This window comes from Apus apus, chromosome 4, assembly GCF_020740795.1.
Source record: "Apus apus isolate bApuApu2 chromosome 4, bApuApu2.pri.cur, whole genome shotgun sequence".
Taxonomy (NCBI): Eukaryota; Metazoa; Chordata; class Aves; order Apodiformes; family Apodidae; genus Apus; species Apus apus.
The window spans coordinates 27266435-27290724 of record NC_067285.1 but is presented as its reverse complement, the minus strand read 5'-3'; the positions used below and the strand labels follow the sequence as shown (position 1 = coordinate 27290724).

Sequence of the window (24290 nt, the reverse complement as noted above, 5' to 3'; positions counted from 1 at the left end):
TTCCTCAACATGAAAAAAGCAGTAAGAAGTACCAGTTCAGATATTAAATTTTAATAACAGTTTTTCATATATTAAAATAAATATATGGAATTTCCGCCGCCTCTGAGTTCCTTAGTTCTGATTTGCACAAGTTAAGTGTTTGTTGTAATTGAATACTCTGTAAGCACCTGCTTCGAAGAAGGTATTTGTTAGAGCACATTACCTGAATACAGATCATAAAATATAACAAATCTCGGACTCTGCAGGTCTCCTAGGCTTTCTATATACATCCTATTTTAAAACAGCATGGCAAATGAAATGGCATACATTTACCTCAAAAGAATGTTACAAATATGAGTGGCATGTTTTTGAGTATTGCTACGAGCTCATGTTTAGTAAGATTTATAAATACAAGTGGGTGAAGAAAAAATCTCTAAAGCACAAAATCTTAGTACATGTTCAAAATTCTTTCTGAGCCAAAACAATTTGTAAAGTTAAGATCAGAATAATCTGAATGAATATGTCATCTGAAATATTATAGCGTACAATTAATCAGTCAATTGATCATGAAACATCTCTTAAAAAAAAAAAAAAAGTTGGTCTACTTTTTGAAACCAATGAAATTGAATAATCTAATTTGCAAAATGTAAAAACAAACTCTTTAGCTCCCCAAAAAACTCCAGGAGAAATTAATCAAACTAACTCTAGAGTCTGTATGAATATTTTCTGACCAGCTAAATTACACAGTGAGAAAATAAACATATACATCTGTGTCCTCCTGAAAAGCCAGCCATTTGTAGATTAGTCTCCATAATGGTTATGGAACATCCAGTCTTTGTGATTACTGTTTTTGAGTGAAGACTTCATGTAAAGTCTAAAAAATGACAGTAAAACATGATCACAGCATCAGATTTTGGGAATCTCTCCTATACATCCAGTGTTCTTAGAATTTAATCAGGAAGAGACAAATTACACATTTTTGGAACTCTAATTTGGATTTATTTAGAAGAACTGGGTTTAAAATTGTTTCTACAACTATAAACACAAGTAAGTAAATTGGAATATTCAGCTTCACTGCTGCAATCTTTAACACTAGAATTGAGATTGCTGAAGATAATTTACTGACAGAAACAATCTAATAATTAATTTCCTTTTATGTTCATGCAACCCATCATTACTTTTAGGTTTATGCATATTCATTTTGCCAAGTTATTGGATGCATAGTTATAGAACTAGAAACTAGTAATAATTCAAAGTTACTTACCAATTAATATATTTATTTTATAATATTTGTTTTCAAAACAAATGGGCCTTACATGTTTTACTTTAGAGATATTGAGCAATAAAGTGTTGTTACTTCCGCAAGAAAAAAAGTCACTAACCATTTATAAAAGTCTAAGCCATAAAGTGCAGCCCATTTCTGTGCTTTCCTGTCGTTGTTAACACAACACTTTCTTGATTACCCTAAAAGGAATAATGTGAAGGGTATAGTCTTTAATTATAGTTCAAAATGTCCTCACATTGAATTTATTTCAAAGAAGGACTTGTAACTTAATGGCACATAGGGAAGTGCATATTTCCAGCAGCAGGTATTAAACAATTGTTAGACTAGGAAAGTTAGGGTCAGTGTCTTCATGGAAACTTTTTCTTAAAGGGTGCACCATTCAGAGTTTCTGTAGGTATTAGCAATATAATAAATATTTGAAACATCAAATTAAACCCAAGGATTGTCCCCCATGCAGGAGGAATGATTTGATAAGATGTATGATCAAGAGACATCTGCCTGATGAAGAAGCTCCTCAAAATCTGCTGACTAGAAGCTAATATTTTAAAATCTGGTAAGGGTTGAGGCACTTTAGATTTATTGGGTCTTACACCCTTAAGACACTGGCCAATGTCACAGTTACAAGACTGTTTTACATGGCTTCTATGCAACGCAGCCTAGACACTCTTTCTTACTTTTGAACGGTTTGCCAGATGGAGCCCCAGCCAGGGAGTTAGGGACTGACTGGTATCTTACCGTTACTGTGTTTCATATATTTGATAAGACCTCTCAACTGAACTGGAGGCCCTAATTTTCTCATTACTATTCAAACTCCAGTTCCCAGAATATGGCATAAGCACATTTCAGCTCTTCCCAGTATCTTTTAACTAACATAATACAGATAAAAACCCAAACCAAACAGCCCCACCTCCTGCTGAGATATGAAGCACTATTGTCCTCCGAGTTAATCTTTAAAAAGCCTTCTTTCTACTCATTATTTTTAGATATAGCTCTCCCCATCACCTCATCAAAATAATTGTATGCTGAAGGCTGTTCCAACCCAGTTCTCCACCACTCTGTACAAGAGTGCAAAACCAAGAGAAGCACAGCTGAATAACAGAGGGACATTTTATTCACCTTATGCTCAGTTGCTGACTGCATGTTCTTCCAACTGACCACTCCATTCTGCCTTTTCTGAATCTCTCCTAATCAGCAAAAATCCAAAGCCTTTCCAAGAGGAAAAGGAACGCCTTATTCTCTCTTTCTTCTGCAGATCCAAAATGTGTGACATTTCTAATGCAGTAGCAAAAAGGCTGTCCCTGCTCACAATTTATACTTCAACCAAGGAGTTTCCAGAGAACTGTCCTGCCACAGCATCCTTCCAGCTAGCATCAACCGTCACACTCTAAATCCAAACAAAGAAACAAAATCCCTGAAGAAATTAGAACAGGTAGGAGTACTTAGATGGGATAAGAACCAACTCAAATCTTCACTCAAATCATGCATAAACTACTCCTGAAATGTGAGGGGAAGAAAAAGAGGGAACAAACAAACAAACAAACAAACCTGGTGATAGAAATGTCCCCAACAGAAATGCAAATTTTTATATCTTTTTTTAAATAAACACCAGTCCTTATCAGATTTCCAACCCAATAAATAAATTCCAAAAAGAGGGATTCAGATAAGCATCCAAACTTTTAAATAGTGCAAACTTCCATATTTTGGATGCATGGCCACCATGATTAACATAATGCAGGTACTGTTTATATTGATATGTGTTCTCCCATTAGCTCCAAATGCAACAGGAATGAGGGATGACAACCATACAGAACAGATTTATAGATAGAGTAGCACTGACAAGCATGTCACAAAATTGCTATGAGGTTTTTGCAACTCAGTTTACACACATAACAATAAAGATAATAAAAAAATTCTCAGTTGGAAAGATAAAGAATAGAGTGAAAGGTATTTCACTTGAAAATAGTTTAGTACAGATGATTCCACCATACTTGGATAGTTCATAGAATCATAGAATGGTTTGAGTTGGAAGGAAGCTTGAAAATCATCGTTCCAACCCACCTGCATGGGCAGGGACACCTCCCACTAGACCAGGTTGCTCAAAGCCCCATCCAGCCTGGCCTTAAACACCTCCAGGGAGGGGGCAATGTGTTCAATGTGTCTGTGCATTACAGACACTCATAATGCAACTACATCAGCAGTTTACAACTATTAGCTACAGGTTACAGATACCTGCAGTGAACATGTCTCTTTCTGTATGTCTGTTCTCAGCATATGAAAACATAAGGGGCATTCAAGGATATCAAATGGAATGCAAAAAGGACACAGTATGCTTAAACTTCGTTTTTCAAAAGAGGAAAGCAATTATTGTACTGAGAGCAAAAGACACAAAATTATTATTGTCAAAAAAGGAAGGACACAATCACTCCTTTCCTGCTATCTGCAAACAGAAGCAAGAAGACATTACTCCTGTGTACTTTTTTAATTTTTGGACTTGATAGTGTAGCCATAGGGAACTGCTCTGGTCTGTCCAGAGATAACAACAGCTTCAAAAGGAAGGGAGAAACTGAAGAATTTTAAAGCCATAAAAAGGACAGAAGCTAAATAACAAACACGCCAGACAAAGGCTCTTACTTTGTTTTGAAGTAGAACGCTGCACAGAGCATGCCCACTACGACTATGCCAAAGACGATACAGGAAATAGACAGCACCTGGCGCTGGTACACCTCTTCGCTCTCTGTGAACAGCAAAATGGAGAATTATGAAAGCATCAGAAAACAATACTTGTAAAAACTGGATTTCAGCACATCATTGCTTCACTAATGATGGACAGATACAAGAGATTTGGAGGTCTGGATTGGCCAGTTCAAGACAATGGATGCTTCTCTGAACCTCTCATCTAGATAAGGTTCACAGAGTCGTGGCCTCCTAAGAAAGTTGTAGAAAATGTTTCCAATGCAGACTGAGGGATACATAACAAAATTGAGAATAGTTTAATATTTTCTCTGCCCTGCATGCTTTTTTTTCCTTTTTGTTTTTGTGTTGGGTTTTTTTTTTTGGATTTTTTTTTTGTTTTTTTTTTTTTTTTCCAGCTTTTTTAGAAAGCTTCTGCTGTTAATAGGGTAAAGAACCATACAACCATGGTGTTTTTCTGGCTTAAGGCCAGACCATCAGAGCTCTCATAAGGTCCCACAAGATTCAGAGTTTTAGTTACACAAAAAATGTACTGAATGTGATTACAATGCTTTACTCCTGTGTAATTCCATGTGTTTGAAGCTTACATACAACATATACAATAAAAGATTAAGTCGACCAACTTGGAAGGAACCCAATGACTACTATGCTACAATGTACCAGACACTGTTTTCATGGGAGTCTATTTCTGAAAAAAGAAAATTCCTTCATTAATCTCCTAATCTTCTAATTAATTTTAAAAAGGAATGGAAGTAAAAAAAAAAAAAAAAGAAGAAAAAGAAAACAAGAGCAAGTACTCATTCATGACCACAAATAGAAGCTAATAAGCAACTGAAGTTTCACACACTGAAATCATCAGCAATTCCTTAACTGTTAGATTTTATTTTTACTATTTCAATTACTTCTCTAGTCCAATATGCTAATGTGCTACTTTTTTATAATCAGTTTCTCCAGACATGCAACACAGAAACCAGTATTTTAATTAATATATTTTAGGTAGAAAACCCACATATAGTATTATCAAAGCATAATACAAGCGCTGTACACCAACAAACCCACATTTCCTTTCCCAGCTGGAGATCTTCAGTGCAGACCCCCCACTCATGTGAATACAAGACACGTATGTCAAGTAGTTGACAGTAACTCCAAGTTTCAGGTTTACAATACTCAGGTTCATAAGAAGAAAATACTGTATGACAACATGAAAGTCAATCTAGGCAACTTTTAAAAAACCCTCACACCTAACTGGAACATCAGTCAAATACTATCTGGTGTTGAAATGACTGAAGACTACCTACAGCATACCAATCAGTTCTAATTATTAATTTCTCAAGAATATACTGTTACTAAGTATTTGGCATCATAAATACAGTAATTTGTCTCTTATAAAAGTCCCAGACCCTTTCACTATTTCAAATATGATTACAAGTACCAAATCTTTATTTCTTCATTACTTCTTTACTTGCTTACTCAAACACCACCAAAATACCTTCAGCTCCTGTTGACTTTTTTCCCTCATTTAATTTTGAAACTATAAAAGTGTACTTTGAAATAGTCTTAAAAATAAAACAAAGCAAAAATAATAACTTACACTTTTTACATGCCTAAAATATATCAGGAAAGGCTGTAATTCAATAGAAAATCCTGATAACATTGCAGTAAAACTGCAGAGCTTTAGGCCCATTCCTTATTGGCATGTATAGATTTTGGATCGAGACAGTAAATCCTTATTGGCAATGAGCTAAATGTCCGGGGTTTTAATTTCTTTTTTTTTTTTTTTTTTTTTTAATTTCATTTATTTATTTTTACTAGCCTGTGTAAACACAATTATCCACCTTCCATTTCCACTGCAGTACACAAAGGACTAATCTTACACATTTTGAATTCTTATGTTGAGGTGGATCACACTGCAAACAGATAAAGAATCATTCAGTTCAGCAACTGCTAACTATCCTGTCTGAATATCAATTTCAGCACCTACTGCCTAAGACCAAACACATGCATACTTATGAACTGTAATTTCACTCAAGTGTTGCCTATAATGAAAAAAAAAATCTATTTATTAAAATAAACTTAAGTAATGTGCACAAACAAGCTTTTTTTTTTTTCTTTTCTTTAACCAAAGTTCTCAGTAAATACTTACGTTCTTTTTCTCTTGTTACCTTTTTGAGAAATAGTGAGTTTAATGCAACTATGGTCTTCTGGCAGTCCTGAATAGCTGTCACTGTCTTATTAAAGATGCTTTAGAATATGCCTTACCAAGATAATGGCACTTCAGAGACCAGACAATATTATCTTGGTCCAACAACTATGTGAAGATTCAAGTCTTTTGTGTAGTCAGATTAATCCCTGTCACCAGCTTTTGACATATGCTGATAAATGCTCTTTCCTTTTTTGTTTCGTACAGTGCACACTTAAAGAACTACTTATTGATTAACTTTACTACAGCTCTTGGACACCCTTCTTCATTTCATTATATCCTTTAAATCTTTATTTATGTATTTTACTCCACCATTATTTGTCTCCAACATCTTAAATATAATCAGTTAAGGATTTTTTTTCCATTCTCTAATCTTCCACATTGTTTTTTTTTTAAAAAAAAACTACCCTACCTTCTTACTGATAGAAATGTAATCTGTCTCTCTCTGCAAACTTTCAAGGTCTCTCATTGCTGACTCGATTTAACCTCTCTAGTGCTCTACACATGCACATCACAGCTGAGATCCTCTCTGGCCAAGGTTTAGTGAATAGGGCCTCTACATAATGCAGAAGGCTACAGCTGATTACTGCAAAGCACTTTTGCTCTCACAAAACAGATAGCTGTAGAAATTTAGCATGTAGAAAAGAGAAGAACTGAAAATTCCTTCTCCTTAGTTGAAGATGCACATCAAAACAATCTTCCCAAGGTAATCTAAAGTGTGACTGAAGTTATGATAAGCCTCTATTCACATATATTCATATATTCCTTGTAAAAAAAAGCACAACAAAAACAAACAAAACAAAAAACCTTAATTACATTCTATTGAAATGAATACCCTAGGGAGGGAATTCCAAGAAAATATTTCAGCTAAAAACAAAAATATAAACTGACATGGATATCCTTGGATAATCCATCTGAGGACTTCAGACTACAAAACATAAATTCCACCAAACATTCATATTATACAAAATAGATAATCTATACCAACAGAAATACAACCATAGACCAGAGTGCTGAAAAAAAAAAATAGTAAAAAATTTAGATGCAGACTATTTTGTTTTATAACAATTATGTAAAGAAAAGTCTTCCCAGAACATAAAGACAGGACAAACTCTCATGAGCTATGAGGCATGTTGAAAGGCTGGGTTCCCCCCCACAGACAAGCCCCCATTCACTGCGTGCACTGTCACACGTCTAGCCCATTTTTATTTTTACTATGAATATTTTCTTCTTTTCATTCCTACTACAAAACTGTCTCTCTCCCTTCATCTCTGTCATATCACCTCACTGAATGTAAACTTCTCATGCCTTTAGTGCTGCTTCTTCTAAGCTTATCTCGCACATTTGCTACCATTGTGAAACACAAAATGGTTACTGGTGATCCAGGGAAGCAGGTTCTTCCAGCACGTATATGACAGTCAAACTTCAGCTGTCTGTTACAAACAAAAAAGTACAGGCCATATTCCAGATAGTAAGATTTTGGTATTTTAAATTCCCTTGCTCTTTAAAATTTACTCTTAAAGGCTGTTGTCTGCCTGCTTTATGCATATGGAAAGACTCAGTGAAGCATATACATAAGTCTTTAGAGAATTAAAAAGTATAGGGTAGTCACATGATTGTTACTTCTAAAGCATAAGGTAGTTTTGTTGTGTAAATAAGCTGAAACTTGCCTCCTCCTTTGACACTATTATAAAAGAAAGAACACTGGTACAATGTTCTTGAGAAACAACCACATATGTTTCTAACCACATTATCAAGAAAAACTAATTTAGTTAATTAAAAAAGATTATGTTAGGCTTTCTTAGCACCTAAATCCACACTATAATTACTAGCCATAATCACTAGATCCTGGTTCTATTGTGTATTTTCTGAATTCATCAACATATCTTTGAAAGGTATTTCAAATATGATGAACAGTATTGTGCATGTGGCCTAAGCAAAATGATTACTAACCAAAAATAGTAGCTCTTCCCTTTGTGGTGCTTATTTCAATGGCTTTTGAATCAAACTTCAATATGGTCAGAAGCATCACCAAGAATAATTATTGAATATTCAAACCGAGCCAACTGCGAAATGATGACATTTAGCATGCAAATGCATTACTTAAGCCTTGCTCTATAAAGAATAGATGTGCAGAATAATTTTTTGGTTGAAGTTTTTACTTCCCAGCCCAAAAAGTACCACAAACTCAAAGTGCATTCAGCACTACCCTTCCCTAAATGGACCCACTCTGCATTGTTTCAAGTAACAGCATGCTATGGAATAAATATGGAAGGGCCAGCATCTTGCCACTGGCATGTATGACAAACAATTGCTTTCCAGATGCTTTCTCCCATTGAGAAATGCTAATGAAAACTTTATGAAAATAATTCTATAACTTATTTTTTTTTTTAAATTTGGAGATGTTCTTCAGCTTTTTTTCAATCCCTGCTATTTATGAGTTAACAGAGAAAGGGTGGCATAATGGATAGAACCTAAAAAACAGCTTTTCCTCAATAAATTACATGACAGCACAAAGCCAGGGTTTCTTTTTGTCCCCATGCAAAAACTAAGCCATGCAGGCACAGCAAATTGGGCATCGTCATCTCTGCTGTAACCTCATTGCCACACACTTTTTTCATTTCCCTTCATTCCCTGCCTGTGTATTTTCTGACATACCTCTTTGCATCCCATCTCATACTGGAATATCCTGCAGAGCAAGAATCTTGCTATTGAGGTGAACCTCAAGAGTACCATTTGCCATTTAGGCTTTTATTGGTGTCCTGTGTCCTCAAAGCCCCATATACAACAGAGGAAGACCACATGGAAATGCTATACACAACATCAAGGTTTCCAATAAAATATGGATTCCCAGAAGTTAAAAGGCAAGACAGTAGTTCAAGCAGATTTCTCAATACACTTAGATTTGTGTGACAAGTGCTGAACTATATACGACATTCTAAATTTAAGTCTTGAAGATAGTAAAAAAGGCCCCCGTGTTCCACAAAATCTGTGATTGCTTCAGCATCAGACTTCCTACTCTCCCAAGAGTTTTCTCTGTTCTTTCACTTGCAAAAACCTACCATACAGATTCACTGCCATATGCTGTGGCTTGTGCTAAGGCAGAAAGATTTAACAGTTGAAATGCTATAAGCCACAGCTCACAGATTTCTTCTTTGACCTTGGGTAAATCAAGACCCTTCTTCTTTCTGTAGTCACAAGGATAATACTCCTTATTCCATTTCAGTGATCAACATGTTATAATTTAATATAAACACATTAACCTTTAAAAGCATGAAGTCTATGAAAATAGATAAAACTGCCCCGGATAATTCTGTTCCAACATCTTTAAGACCATATGCATTACTTCACATAAAATAGCATGTTTTATTTTAATTCTCAGCTACCTTTATTAGACACTGAATTTTCTTCCTTTAACTTTTGTTGTTCTGGGTAGAATTTCCCTTCTAAAAGTGCTTCAAAACACTTAGGTTCACAAATAAGAGAGAAAGTTTATATCTGCTATTATTTACAGAAAGGGCAGAGTCAAGGTTAATTGCACAGATTCACATTTCCAACTGGAATTGGAGCAAGCTGACTTCTGCTGGCAAAAGATCATACAGTATGTCATAGTTTCAAGTGATCCTCTCTTGGGAAGAACCGTTCGATGATTCTGACTGTAACAAAGATTAAAAAAATATATATTCTTCTACTTGTGGAACATCCAGAGCAGAAGGATCTTAATGAGAGCAAAGTGAAATAGATGCACCCCATTATATGTTACAATTGCATTAGATACATTATTTGACTATTGGTGTTTAACACTACTGAGATCGTTTTCTGTGCACACAGAAGGCAGAAAAGGAAAGGACGAGTGTTCAAACTGTTCGACTGACCTATCTACATTATTAATGGTGCACTAGCACAAGTTTTGCATGGAATATTAAAAATTAAGTAAAGAGTTAAGTATAAGTTATAGACTCTTCATAAAAAAGGATGCAAAGCTATGTGCTCAACCTGTAATCTCTCAACCAGCTGCTTCAGGTTGGTGAGTGAAAAGTGAAATCTCAATCAAAAATTAATGATCCAAAGCCTCCTGAGAAATTATTTTAATCAAAGCCATCCTTAAAAAGCCCCACAAAATAAAATGAGTGAAACAGTGGAGAGTTATCTGCAATAAGGAAAAGTGAGAGGCCAACCTTACTCAGAAATGTTCAGTGTTGTCTATGGTTACAATAGAAGTGAAGGTGCCAATATTCTTAGTAAGTGCTACCTGTTATGAAGTGGAAATTTTATAAGTACTTTAAAACTACAAGATCATAACTCTGAAGGTAAATTATTTTTAACTTTGGTTTCCTAAGAAATAATAATTTCTTTACTACTATCTTTTTCCCCCCCATCACCAGCATAAGAAATCTTCCAAAGTGAAACTTCCATTCAGTATTCATTCTTGCAATATGACCTTCTATTTCTGCAAAGTCCATGCTCAGCTGAGCTTTCCAGCTCTCCTGAGGCCTTGGTTTAGCTTTGCTTTGTGCTAGTAAATGGAGGAAACAAAGGGAAGGACGTTTTAGACACAAGCTTCCTGCATGAGTTACTGCAGAGAGTATCATGATTTCTTAAGATATATATGCATATATACAGGGACTAATCCAAAGACCATTAAGTGCAATAGGTGTTGGATCAGATATATAATCACTGCACTTTAAATTCTTTTATACATAAAGAAAGTTTCTGAGAGTTTTATTACATAAAAATATTATGGCTTTAGAAAGCAATAGTATTCTTTAATTCTGCCTTTTTAATTTCTTAGCTGATGAGGGTTGTTATTCCCAAAATCCTAAGCCTGGTTAATAATTTAATAATATGTAATAATGTCTTAATTTCCCAGCTGATATTTTATCTCAGAGCTTGCATTGCTATTTTCAACAAAACCTGCCACTAGAATTTCTCCCACAGGTGAGACTTCTATATTCCACATCTTGCTCACTTGCCAGTATTGAACATTCCATTCAAATCACGAGCTAACATAAAAGCTGCCAAAGTAGATTTGACAGTTATTGCTGATGGCTGCATTGTCAGAAGCTCACGGTAAGTAAAGAAAATATTGTAAGTGCTATCTGTGTTTTTACTGCTCTGGTTTTAACCAGGGTGCTTCTATAGTTTTGGGGTTTCTTTTTTAGAATTATTTTATGGTGTGAGCAGTGACAGGAGAACCATAGAAAATTTTTGTTAATAACTTGAAATATTTTTCCTTTCTTCTTTATACACTGAAACAGAAATGTGGTTTTCTACCTGGGAAGGCTCTGGGGGGGCGAGGGCATGAAGGGTAAGGACAAGGGATTAGTAAACTCAAGAAAGGCGTGACAAAGGATATTGTGTTGCTACTGAAGTATGACCGTTTCTGAACAAGACTCTGCAGGCACAGGATTATATATTTATGCATTGCTTTCTTTTTGTTCCAAGCCCCAACTCCTTGACCTGGTTTCTCCTCACAAGGCAGTGACCAGGAATGGACATAATGACAAGGAGAGAGAGTGACAGAGGAAGGTAGAGAAGAGTCCTTCTTCACAGAGCATTGTGTCAATCTGTGTTCCCCTTGAAGCCATCCCCACTCCAAGCTCCCACAGAGGATTAAGGAACTGTATACTTGTACACCCATTACACGCTCTGCTGATTTTCCCTACCTACTCCATGAGCCAGTGGCAACTGGAGACAAAAATCTGGCTTGGTGTGTGCTGTCCCTCACCTTGGCAAAAAATATTCCTGTCAGGTCCCCATCACAGTAAGTCCATGTTTGCTCACCATAATGACTATAAAACTCAAGTCTAGGCTGAATAAATGATCAGAGAGAAAAACAGACTATGTTGGCAGAGACAGAAAAGTGATTATGGTGGCTGTAAGCAGCTATACTCTTCCCTTAATCCTGCAAAGGCTTTTTGCCAACATGAGGAAGAATGCAACCAGTTGCTCATACAGAGGAATGGCAGATGCTTAAAGTCTCCTAATGTGAGTAGCAGTGTTAAGACACGATTAAGCCCTCAGCCCACAAAACGTCTAGCAGAGCACCCTCTGCGCTCACCCACGTTGAGGGATCTGCTTCATGCATTTGGCAGTGGTTGCAGGTAGGCAGCAAGCTGCCAAAACCAAGTTGCTCCAGTGCCAGCTTGTACGTGCAGGCGGCTGCTGGGGCTGCTGCAGTGCCAGCCTGATCACATTCCTTCACTCTGAAAGACTGAACAAGGGGATTAGAAATCTTTAGCAACTGACATATTGCATGACTTCAACAATACAGCCTGTTTGTGTTCCTAGTTAAAAGAAAGTTCTTAAAGCAGTGGAGAATACAGTTTTACTTATTTTTGGAACTCCTTTTCCTGGCCTCCTGACAGATACATACAGAAACCAATATGCAGTCCAATTCCTACATAGTTATATACTTAGGTGGGTTTTAAACACCTGAAAATGGTAGCTCAAAGGGTGCAAACACATGCCTAAAGGTGAGCATGTACATAAACACAAATGCATTTCTTGCTACTAGATTTTTAAATTTCAAAATTCCTTACATAGGCTGGGTTTTTGTTTTCCAAGATGGAAGCACAGAAAGCATAAGAAAAAATCCATAAGCTTTACAGTTCAAAAAGAAACAAGGTTATCCAAAACCATACAGTGCAATGTAACTTCCTATAAACTATGTAAGAATAAGAAATTTAAATCAGCAGCAGCAAAAGTATTTTCAGCATAACACATATAATGAGTTTAAAGTTAAAAGTAACTAAATAAAAAACCAAACAAAATTATCTCTGATCCTGAGGAGGTTTCTTGAGAATAAGGAGCCAGCAGCGTATGGCAGAAGGACACAGCAAAACAGTCAGTATTTGAAACAGCAGGGTTTCTCAGTGGAAATGAGGAAAAACATCTTCCTATAAGGACAGCTAGTTGGTGGAGCAGGTTGCTCAGTGAGTCTGTGCAGTGTGCACCTATGCAGGTTTTTTGGCACATAGCCAAAAGTAGGGAGCTTCTGAGGTTTCGTCAAACCTGAATTATTTTCTAAGCGCACAAAAGGGATCTGCTTTACAAAGTCTCTGGCAAGTTGAAGGCCATATTACACCAATGCCAAACATTTTCAAGTAAAGCTTGATTGGTGGTACCTGAAATAAACACTTCTACACAGTTCCTGGGTGGGTGTTACAAGTCAGAACCTGTCATATGTAACAGTGATAATGGCAGCATGGGGCAGCTTTTGATGTGCTTTGTAACCTCTCTGGTCATGATTTTTATCTAAAAATTGCAAACAGCAATACTATGCCAGAAGTAAACACCACCTCTGGTTCATCATTACATTTTAGCATAACATTCATTGTGCCATCCAGTCACAGCGAAGTGTCTTCTGACTTGTGCTTTATATGACAGTCCTTTCTGTACCTCTAAGCTTAATGTCTTCTAAAAATATTCCTATTTTCTGTAGCAGTCATGATGGACAGCTTGTGACTACAGAGCCAAAGAGGCGCTGAACCTTTAACAGACATTGCTGAAACATCACAGCTCAGTACGGCTTAATGAAAAGAATAACCAGACTTGGAGAGGCTGAACAGAACAACCCAAACAAAGGCAGCTGAGAGGCATGTGGTAACTTGGTCTACTTGGGCCTGCCTGTGACCCAGTTTTCTGCCTGAGCGAGACATATTTTGAAGTGCTCAGATAGCACTGAGTGACTGAGGATGGGCTGATGAGGAGGCAGGAGGTGGCAGCTGCTGTGTTGCCATGGCATGACAGCAAAAAGTGAAAGAAGACAAAAGAACAGACTGCAAAAGATAGTGCCATTTAGGATCCCAACACTGTGACACAGGTGTGAGAGTTCCTGGAGATGCCTTCATGATTGCAACTGAAATTCCACACAAAAAGGCCCCCTTGCTGTCTGACCTGCTCTCTGTGGCTCTAAGTCATTGTTCTCTCCCCTATGTCTGAAGTTACTCATGTTTTAAAATCATATACCTTCTTATTTCCTAGCAGCTTTAAATAGTTATTGTTAATTCTCATTAACTCAGCAAAAACCCAGTTTGCAATATTATCAAGAAGGTAGCTTAGTAGAATCTCTGCAATCTTAAATGTCTTTGAATTTTTCCTTTGCTGTTTAAGTGCTGCTAAATCCAAGGAAAATGTATTGCCTTTCTACACTGCTCTTCATACATCCTCTTTGACAACTCCTATCTGTTTTGCTTCTCTGAGCAGGACTAGAGAGATGATGCCTTCAGATGACCCTTCGTTACTCATCATCTTAACAGAACGCATCTTATAACTACTCTAAGAAACAATCAGAAAACAAATTATTAATCAAGTTGCCAACATACTGCCATCACCAATTTCAATTTTCACAATATTGTCAGAGAATGCAGAGGTGGTATGCAAAAATGGTAGTTATGAACTAAGAGAAATGAATTAAATAAATTGTGATTAAAAGTTAAGAACTTAGAGCTTCCTCAGTTGCTAACAATAAAGCTAACAATAAAGACATTGATGCTCAGTTTAGATGTCATTTCCTCTAAAAGTTTTGTTTATATATGCTCTATGTATAATAAGCATAGAAACATTTGTGTATACTATGTTAATAGCTGGGAACGAGATTCAAGAACCTGCCACAATGACATTCTTCAACCCCCAACTCTTCTCACTTGCAGCTCTTATTACATCTTCCTGGGTATTTCCACCTTGTTTAGACTAATTTTTGAGTTGGAAACATGTGAGCAGTGTTTTAGGTGAATTACTCTAGGAAATGCGCCTGCTGGGACTTTTGTGCAGAGCAGAGCAAGAATCACTATGAATAGTGAGACTGATTCTGGTGTACTTTGCAACATGCAAGACAATGTCACTGAAAAGAGTCATACTGATGTAAATCCAGAAGGTGCTTGACCTGCCATTACTATATGTTGGCTGGAACAAATCTGTCATTCAGATGTGAGCTTTCCTCTTATAAAATGGTTCATACTGAGCCAAAAATCTATTTCCAGGTATTCTTAATTGGCACATGGAACATCAAACGTTCCAATAATGCAGAATAAGACCTAAGAAAAAACAGCTAAGAAAATCAACTACCAGCTACATGTTCCAATTATGCAAAGCCTTCAACGATCATGCCTGTACTAGGGAATGTCAGATTTCAGCTCATTAAAAATATTTTCACATAATTAACTGCAATATTTAAAAGAAGCAGGTGTTTTCCCAGTCAAAGCCTTGTGAATCTTCTGACAAAGCATTTTGAAAAGGTTCAGAAATGCTGACCAGGATGCTCCCTGAATATACTGCATATTTATGCTCACTTGTTTCCTGTTCCTTGTTTTACCATTAGCCATCTCATAATGAAATTACATACGAGTCATTTCTTCACTGAAAGTTATTTGTTTGAGTTTTTTTTTGAACTTTTTCACAAAACCAGTATTATATTCTAGGTATTCTACAGTTTCCTCCATTTCCATAACTTAATGAGACAAACCATGTCCTGCAGGGCACTGTAGCACTGCGATGATTACTTAATCTTACAGAGAGAATGACAACTGACATGCCCATCAAATACTGTGGATGCCTTAAAATTAACTGAGTTTACTTATGAGATTATGAACTCCAGTCAGTGACCGTGTCAAAGTGGGTATTTTTGCTTCAGTGAATTCACAAGCATTAGCCAATCAGTGTGAAATAATTTGGTGGTAACTTGCACTTGCAGCATTAATGTAGCTTACTGTGAGGTTTAACAGATAATTTTATAAAGACTAGTAAATTTTAGTCTACGAACACTACAGAAATAATGCAGTCTTTGAAGTTCAATTGTTTTAAACATTATCAACAGAATTCAGTCTGAGTAATCCTTCTCAGTTATATCCAGTTCAAGTACAAAATACTCTAGAAGCCACTAACTTTTTTTTTTTTTTTTGAGGGTGGGAAGGGAGGGAAGGTATTTGTTATTTTCAGTAAATCAAGATCTTCTGCTACAAAGTTTAATGAAAAAGTTACTTTTTTTGCAAAAGTTTTGGAAGTGAACCCCTTTCAAACCTTGGAAAATGTAAAAAATAACCAAAATCTTGTTTCTATTTTTTGAAACAAACCTACTATGTGTGAGTTGTTTACATATTATTTTACATTTGTAAAAACAATTTTTAAACTCACATACTCTCTGCAAGTACTGATGAAATAGTACACTAACTCAGTAGGAAGCTTCCCACCTAGTTGAAACAGGTTTCTTTAATTACTCATTCCATATGTTAGTAAAATAATTGCTTTAACTTGTTAAAACTGCCTATGACAACAAAGACCTATTTATGGTAACCAAGGTCAAATCATTTAAAAAAAACCCCACAACACCCAGTAATTATTTTTAGTAGTATAATCATAAGAAACTGTCCTCTTTCCTTCAAAGAAGTAAAAAAACAGTATAGAGAGAAGCTATTTGCTGATTCTGCTCACTTAAGTCCTTATCACAGGAAAAACAATGTTTTATCTTTCAGATTATAATTCAACTGCACTGAAGGAGTGAAGGCTGTCATCATTTCACTATTGGACAGAGAAGAACCACAACCCAGAAGGAAAAAAGGAACATTGCAGATGCTTTTGAAATAATTTCTCTGCAAAATTTAATTCAAAAGCTTTATAACTAACATCCAATATCACAAAGATACATGAAACACTCTTCAGATGTAAGGTCAAAATTTACCCTGGATCAAAGCCCATACTTGTACTTTTTCTAGCTTACATTGGCTCACTATCAGGAAACTGTTCCAGAATGTCTGAGAAAGGAAAAAGAACAGCAAATCATCCTCCCAAATCAACTGAGACTCAGGATGCTTGAAAGGTAGCTCCCCCAATAATGGAAAGCGACATCGCCTAACAAGTTATCATTTGTCAAACCAAACCAAAGAAAAAGATAATTATTGTAGTCTCATATCTAATATATTATGACACCATTATATTGCTCATAGTATGAGGAATTCAAGTAGCAGTGAGATCAACAGCGAATTTGTGTAACATTTCCTTACAAGATGTTGGAAGACAAATCTGCCTAAACAAAAATCATTTAATATCTCAAAGAAAAAGCAGACATTTCACACTTGACTACCCTATTCTAAGGAATAATAAAGAAAAAAGTATTTTACTGATTGTCTAAATTTTTACTTCTTCCCATCTGCCATACTTCCTGCCATTACAGCACTACCTGGAAAGCCTCTCAGATTTAGCTGTAACAAAGGAAAAATACGTCTGAATAAATTGAATCCTAATAAATTTTACCTCCTCAGCCAAACTGTACCCTGTTAAACTTTCTCTACTGAAACATTTCAAGTCTATGGGAAACCCTAACTAGCACCATTAAATAACTTTTTATATATGTATATTGATATATATTGCTTAAGCACTTTTCACTGCACCACTGAATACTATTACATGTTTCAATAAAAATTCCTCTTCAAAAAAACCCACACAGCATTGAAAGAAAAATTTCAGACATTTGTGGCTATATGATATAAGAGAGATTATGAAGCAAACGATTTTTCAGCTTAAAATTTTAGCAAGTCTTATCAAGGTAATAAAATATAAAGGTATTTAAGTGAACTACCAAGGGAGGAGAACTTTAGACAAATGTTACACTAGGGATGCTAGGCTTTTTGCTATTCCTGTGATGTTTGCACATTAAGACTTTTTAAACTAATGAGCCGTAATTACAACTAATGAGCAAGTGAATCTATTTGGGAGATGCACGTAATCAATTTATTTGATTTATCATGCAATGCAATACATGGTAAACTACTTGGATTGTATTTAATACCTTTCTTCCTGTTAATTAAAAAAAAAAAAAGACCCTAATACCAAGCTATATACTAATTGAAGAGACGGAGTATAAACTGAGCTCATATTTTTCTCCTGAATATTGTACCTTACATATATTTAGAAATATTTGATATCTCATATCTAATTATTTTTCACTTAACCAGTCATTGCACTCCATTCTGGTAAGATCTGCCATATACTCTTTTTTAAAAAAAATGCAAATAATTTTTCAAAATTAGATATCAATTTGTGTGACCTTTTCAATATTTCTGAAGAGTAGGTTGACAATTGAAATGGTCTTTAAATATTTAACTAAAGAAGTGAATTGGCTTCAGTTGTATAAATCCCATCTTGTTTTCCCTGTGAATATCTACTGCTTGCCTGCACAAACAATTCTCAATAACTACAAGTATTTGAAATACATTCTAATTTGTTTTTATTTAAGTTCCTATGAGATGTAGTTTTCACATGGTATCTGGCAGAACTTGGCAAACACCATGTTTACAAAAAATGAAGCACAGAGATCCTGCAGGATCCCTTCTAGGAAGGTGAGAAGCAACTGAGTGAACCACATAAAAGCAATTCTTTGAAGAGGGATCCATATTCCCAGCCATAGAGTTTCAGGATACTGAAAAGGAAGCAGTACCCATCTAAACCCCTGTGGCTATCAAATAAATTAATTAGAATGAATGTGTCCTTCTAGATACCTACTTCTCCCCCTCCCACTCTTTTCTTTGGCACAGAAGGAAAATCCAGCCTGTCTCAACATCTCATCCTGTAATAGGTTTCTGTATCTGCCAAGTGCAAGACTTGCTTTATTCCCCATACAAACAAATACTTCAATGGCATGTGAAGAATTCCTCTGTACAGCTTCCCAGGAATAATTGCCACTAGCTCCTTTTGGCCCCACGGCATGTGTCCCACCAGTGCTTCCCATCATCGTGCTGCTACTCCACCTGAATGGAGTTAGGAGGAACTCAGTGAACACAGAAATTTCAGTTCATCATTTAGGGAGCACTGCAGTTAAGTAGTACTTAAGACATCACTCAGTTAAGTTCAATTAACACATCATTCTGGAAGCATGATGAGTGCCATTCAATCAACCCCATTCAGATATTTTAAACACAAATTACTGATTTTTTTTCTAGCAGCTATTTGTAAAAGTGGTAATATAATAAAGGAAGTGAGGTTTTGACATTAAAAATAGAAAACACACCAAAAAAAGGTAATTATGTTCTATGAAATGTTTCCTCAACTATTATTCATGTTAGGAACAATTTGGACATAGTAAACACCAATCAAAACCAGGATTAACTCTTCAACTGAATGGCAGATGTTAGTACCTCTAATATGGGGAAATTACTCAAGCTAAATAATAAATGAAAAACATGCATTCTCTGGTTTATAGTACTTCTCAGTACTCTCAGGCCAGTGGGTTCTATATTAATACTCACAACAACATGTTTGATAAAGAGCACACCAATATTTGAAGCTCTGTGGAAGGAATAGTGATAAGAGTTAAAAGGCCAGAACTAATATTTATGTAAGTTACTGTCCCAAGCTGGGACACTATAATTTCACTAAAAAAATTGTAAAGCAAACAGCCTACCTCCTCAGAAAATTTCAGATGTAAAACTTCAGTCAAGGCTTCAGAATTAGTACTTAACTATTGGAAAAAAAAGGAAAAAAAGAAAAAAAGGAAAAAAAAGTGGTGAAAATATTTATCCAAAGTAGTTAGGATGAGATTTTGTAAGCAGCCTACTGAATGCTTCAGGTCCATTTTGCTTTAAATTAAGTGGCTAATTTATGTCATGCTTTGTTAACTGCTGCTGATGGGCAGGCACAGCAGAGTGGATGCAGTAACAGATTTTACATGACGTGTTTATTCACCAGTAAATGAGTCTGGGGACAGACAAATACTGCCTTCGCTTAAAGCTAAATTGCAATGCCTGGCATGGGCACTTTTAGTAAACACTGAGATGGTAGCTCCCAGAATGATCATTGGTAGTGTGAGGTTATGAATGGCAAGAGTCAAACCAAAGGAGTTCTACTCAGCAGCAGGAACTCCAAATTCTGCCATTAGGCTTTTAAAAAATTACAGACAGATTTCCTTTCAAATACTCAAATCCTCTCAGATGCAATTGGGGTTCACTTCTTTCTTCACAAAGTAAACTATTATCTTTACTGTTTGCAAGACCAAATAAGAGGAGCCTGAGTATGTTTGTCAAAGCCACAAAGTATTTTCATAACACACTGTTCCCAGTTATAGCTCTGACTCCTCCACACTGAATAAAAAGAATAAATTATAAGAAATAAAATATGAAAGTGAACTGCAGATATTTTTTCTGGTTCCTGGCTGATCAGATGAACAGACTCCTCTGAAAAATAATAAGCCTGAGAAGAAAATATTGTACCCCTGCTATTACTATTACTATCATTATAAATTCTGATATTTTAGTTTGAGGTTGAGAAAAATACTCAGTGGTATGTTTCATGTGTCAAAACCAGATTGTTTGAATAGCACCTAACAAAAGTTGCACAGTAACTCTCTGGGGCAGTGAACAGAGCTTGACTGTGCTTAGTGTCCTGGACCCTCACTCTGGCTTCTATACACTAAATAAAACAAATAAACAATTATAAAGTTCTAAAACATTTGAGGAAAAGTGGCAATAAATTAGTCTCTTCACTTCAAACTCAGTAATTTGCTCAGACGTATTTTACATAGATAGCACTTAGAGTTCAGAGAAAGCTGATTAAAAGATAGAAGGTCCTGATAACGTTTCAAAGCTCTACTCCACCACTGAAAAATGAACATTTCCCACATAGGTCTCCAATGGATTAGCAGCTTCATTGTGTGCAAGCTCTCCCCATGGCTTTTCATTATATTTCATAGTCACTTAAGCCTTATCCTAATAAAGGAAGCCTCTCCTAAGAAAAAGACAATGCCAAGGGTGAGATTATGAAATACTCCAAACTTAAGTTGATAACGGTTTAATTAAATGTTGCTCACTAACAACATTTCTGGCATGACTCAGACAATGAAAGGGAAAAATGAATGCTGTAATTGCTTCTTTTGCTGCCTTTCCACAGTCTTCGGAGATGCTCTTCCCATGACATTGCCTTTAGAGCATGCTGCAGAAGATCTGGTTACATGACACGGTTGCTCAATTCAATTTTACACTGAGCATTAAGGACTCATTTTGACTCCGGGTTTGCTATGGAGCAGGCTCTGAATGATCAGATTTCATCTACTACTTTTTAATTAAAATAAGAGGGGCAGGTCCTCAAAGGGAGTACATGAGCATAGCTCTGTTGGCATGTTTACCAAGCCTTCTCTCAATGTCAACAGCAAAATATTCCTATTAAATTCAAGTGAATCAGATCTCTACATAGAGGAGGTTCATGATACTTCTTATAAGCAAGATTCATTCACTCAATAGACACAACAAATGCACACATCTTTTCTGTACTTGTTTCTTTAGATGTCCTTGCATTCCTTCATGCTGGAAGTACTACATACTTTGTGCTCTATGTGCTATGTAGCATGCTCTTCATCCTACAAGTCACCTGTGATGGATAAATGGATAAATGGTTTCCCTAGTATCTCCTATTATAAATTCTACAATGTTGTTTCTCATATCCTATATTCTTTCCAAATGTAAACCAACTCTGATTCTATGTCACGCTGGAAATGTTACTTTGATAAGTAGTTTGGAGTCAGTGCCTGATCATCTGCTGTTGTTGAAAAAGGCAAGTTAGTAATGTGGCATGTTTAGAGTCTTATGAGAAGCAATTGAGGGAACTGGGGTTCTTTAGCCTGGTGAAAAGGAGACTGAGGGGAGACCTTATAATTCTCTACAACTACCTGAAAGGGGGTTGTAGCAAGGTAGGGATTTGTCTCTTCTCCCAGGTAATAAGAAACAGAACAAGAGGAAACGGCCTCAGGTTGCACCAGGGAAGGCTTAGGTTGGTGGTTAGGAACAACTTCTTTACTGAAAGGGTTGTCAAGCATTGGAACTGGCTGCTCAGGGAAGTGGTGGAGTTACCATCCCTGGAGGTATTTTAGACACGTAGATGTGGTGCTTAGGGACATGGTTTAGTGGGGGACTTGGCACTGGGCTAGGTTAATGGTTGGAATTGATGATCTTAAAGGTCTTTTCCAAACAAAAACTATGACTTTATGTTCCTAAATCTGCATAACATCAAGTATTTCCTGTGGAAGACATGGACAGGAGTGATTAAGTTTACACTTAAAACTGGACTACTCTTATGGCTTTGAATTATACAACACAATAATCTTCAATATAATGACCTATATAGCCTTCTAGTAGATGTTCAGCACAATGACCCTTTAATCAAGTCCAAGAAATAAATAAGACATACTTATAGTGTGTTAAAATCTAGTACAAGGGGGTATGTAAGAGTTTTACCTGGGCCAGCTGGAAATCTAGATAAAACAATGCATAATGTCAGGGGAATTAAATAAGGAAAAAATATGAGTGCATTTGCAAGAACAGAAATGCCTATAAAATATGCACAAGTAAGAAATAGTAGCACATGAAAAGCAAAATTAATTGAAACTCAATATGAAACTTATATTCAGTAGGTAGTGTGCAAAGCCACAAACCACTCTGCATCAGACCGCTGCCTATCCCACCTACTGAGCACCCAGAAAAAAGGTTTATTGTGTTTACAAAAGCAGAAACTTGCACAAGTAGTTCAATGTATGATAGGTCACAATCCTCACTAGAACAACCTTCATTTATCTCCCACTCCTTCACATAAAGACACATTTTATTGATGTTTCCCCCCAGATTAACACCACTGATTTTCAGAGTCAGAGGCAGACTGCCTGTAACACTTACTGAATGTTTCCTTCAGCAAAACTCCTGGGTTTGCTTTTACCATGAAAGCCTTCCTTCCCAGACTTTGCTTTTAGGGTAACAACAGGAAACTAACAGTTTTCTTCTACAACAACAGAATCACAATGTTTCACAGGATCACTGCTGCCTTTTCCAGCTGAGTATGCTGCCTCCTACCTAACACTGAAGTGCTTTCTCCTTGTTTTCTTGAAGACGCGCTGGACTTTCCCCTCTGTTTTTAACTTCACCTTTCCTGCCTACATCAGCTTCTGTCTTAATCAATTTGGCAAATGAACATGGGTCAAGAGGAGGGATTACAGCATTTTATGACCCTGATCTATTGTGCTCTGTGCTGAGCAAATAACCCTGGGAAGTAACCCAGCAGACAAGGGTGTTTTTCAGACACTACTTGTCTCCTCCCTGAAAAGCAGCAATTTAGCAGTAGGTGCAGAAAGGCACAACAGCAAAGGAAGGGGCATCAGACATATCACACACAGTATTTTAGACAATAGAACAGTTATTTCTTCATTGTATTCATAACAAATGCTCTTGGAAACACCAAGTGTAACACTAACAGTGTAAACTAAATGGACGTAACTATTTTATAAAGGTACCCCTGTGGTTTTGGACACAGCCTCAATTTTTTCTTTATCCCTCCCTAAGACAAACTAGGCAGATACTAGGGAATATATGGTCATAAAGGGGCAATCAGTGCATATTCCCTAACAGGCACTTATGGAGATGTGTTATGCTGAGCCAAAAAGTATTTATCAGCAGTTTCACAGGCAACTCTGCTCGCAAGTGCTGAACCTACTGCAACCATTAAAATCCCACGTGTACCTATGCTCACAGGTACTTGTGAACGTAGCCTCCCATGTGTGGCAAGTGGGTGAGCAGCTCAGCTACTCAACACAACACTTGTACCTTGTTAAGAAGATGGAGAAATACAAGTACAGCTGCCAAATTATCTCTTAAGCCACAAGACTATGTGCAGGGAGAGATGACTTCGGCAGAGGGAAAACAGAAAGCTGCTGAACATCCGTAAGCTTTGCCTCAATTAAGGACAGAGGGTTAAAAGACAGCCCAAAAAGCAGTCAGTACTGTTGCTAAGTGACTGAAAACCTTCTACAAAGCCCACCAAAAATCAGAGGGCATCCCTATATCAGTATGGTGTCTTCACATCAGCCCCCTTCATCTGTAGAGAAGGAAGAAGTTTTAAGTTATGGCCATCACACTGTGGCCAAACCTCACAGGCAGTGGGAGAATTCAACTTTCTCTAGTAATGGACAACGTATGATTGGTAAATCTTGGGAGCGGAAGTCTTTTATTCCAACATTAAAATAATGAACTACCTAACCTCTTATCCGCACGGTACTTTAGATTTTTAGAGTAATAACAATCAAGAATTATTAAGTTTAGAATTATGAGTAAGAAACCATTTTCCTTTGCAGCATTTCCTAGTAGTAAAAACCTGAAATGGTTCCCT

The 24290-nt window shown here is 36.5% G+C and overlaps 1 protein-coding gene across 1 annotated transcript in view; it reads right to left on the bottom strand.

The window, feature by feature from the left end:
• NRG3 (neuregulin 3) overlaps positions 1-24290 on the bottom strand; it is a 360847-nt gene that overhangs the window by 21936 nt on the left and 314621 nt on the right. Inside the window, exon 5 of the mRNA XM_051618530.1 lies at positions 3896-3998. Coding sequence (XP_051474490.1) covers positions 3896-3998 — 103 coding nt within the window. The remainder of the gene's footprint in view (positions 1-3895; positions 3999-24290) is intronic.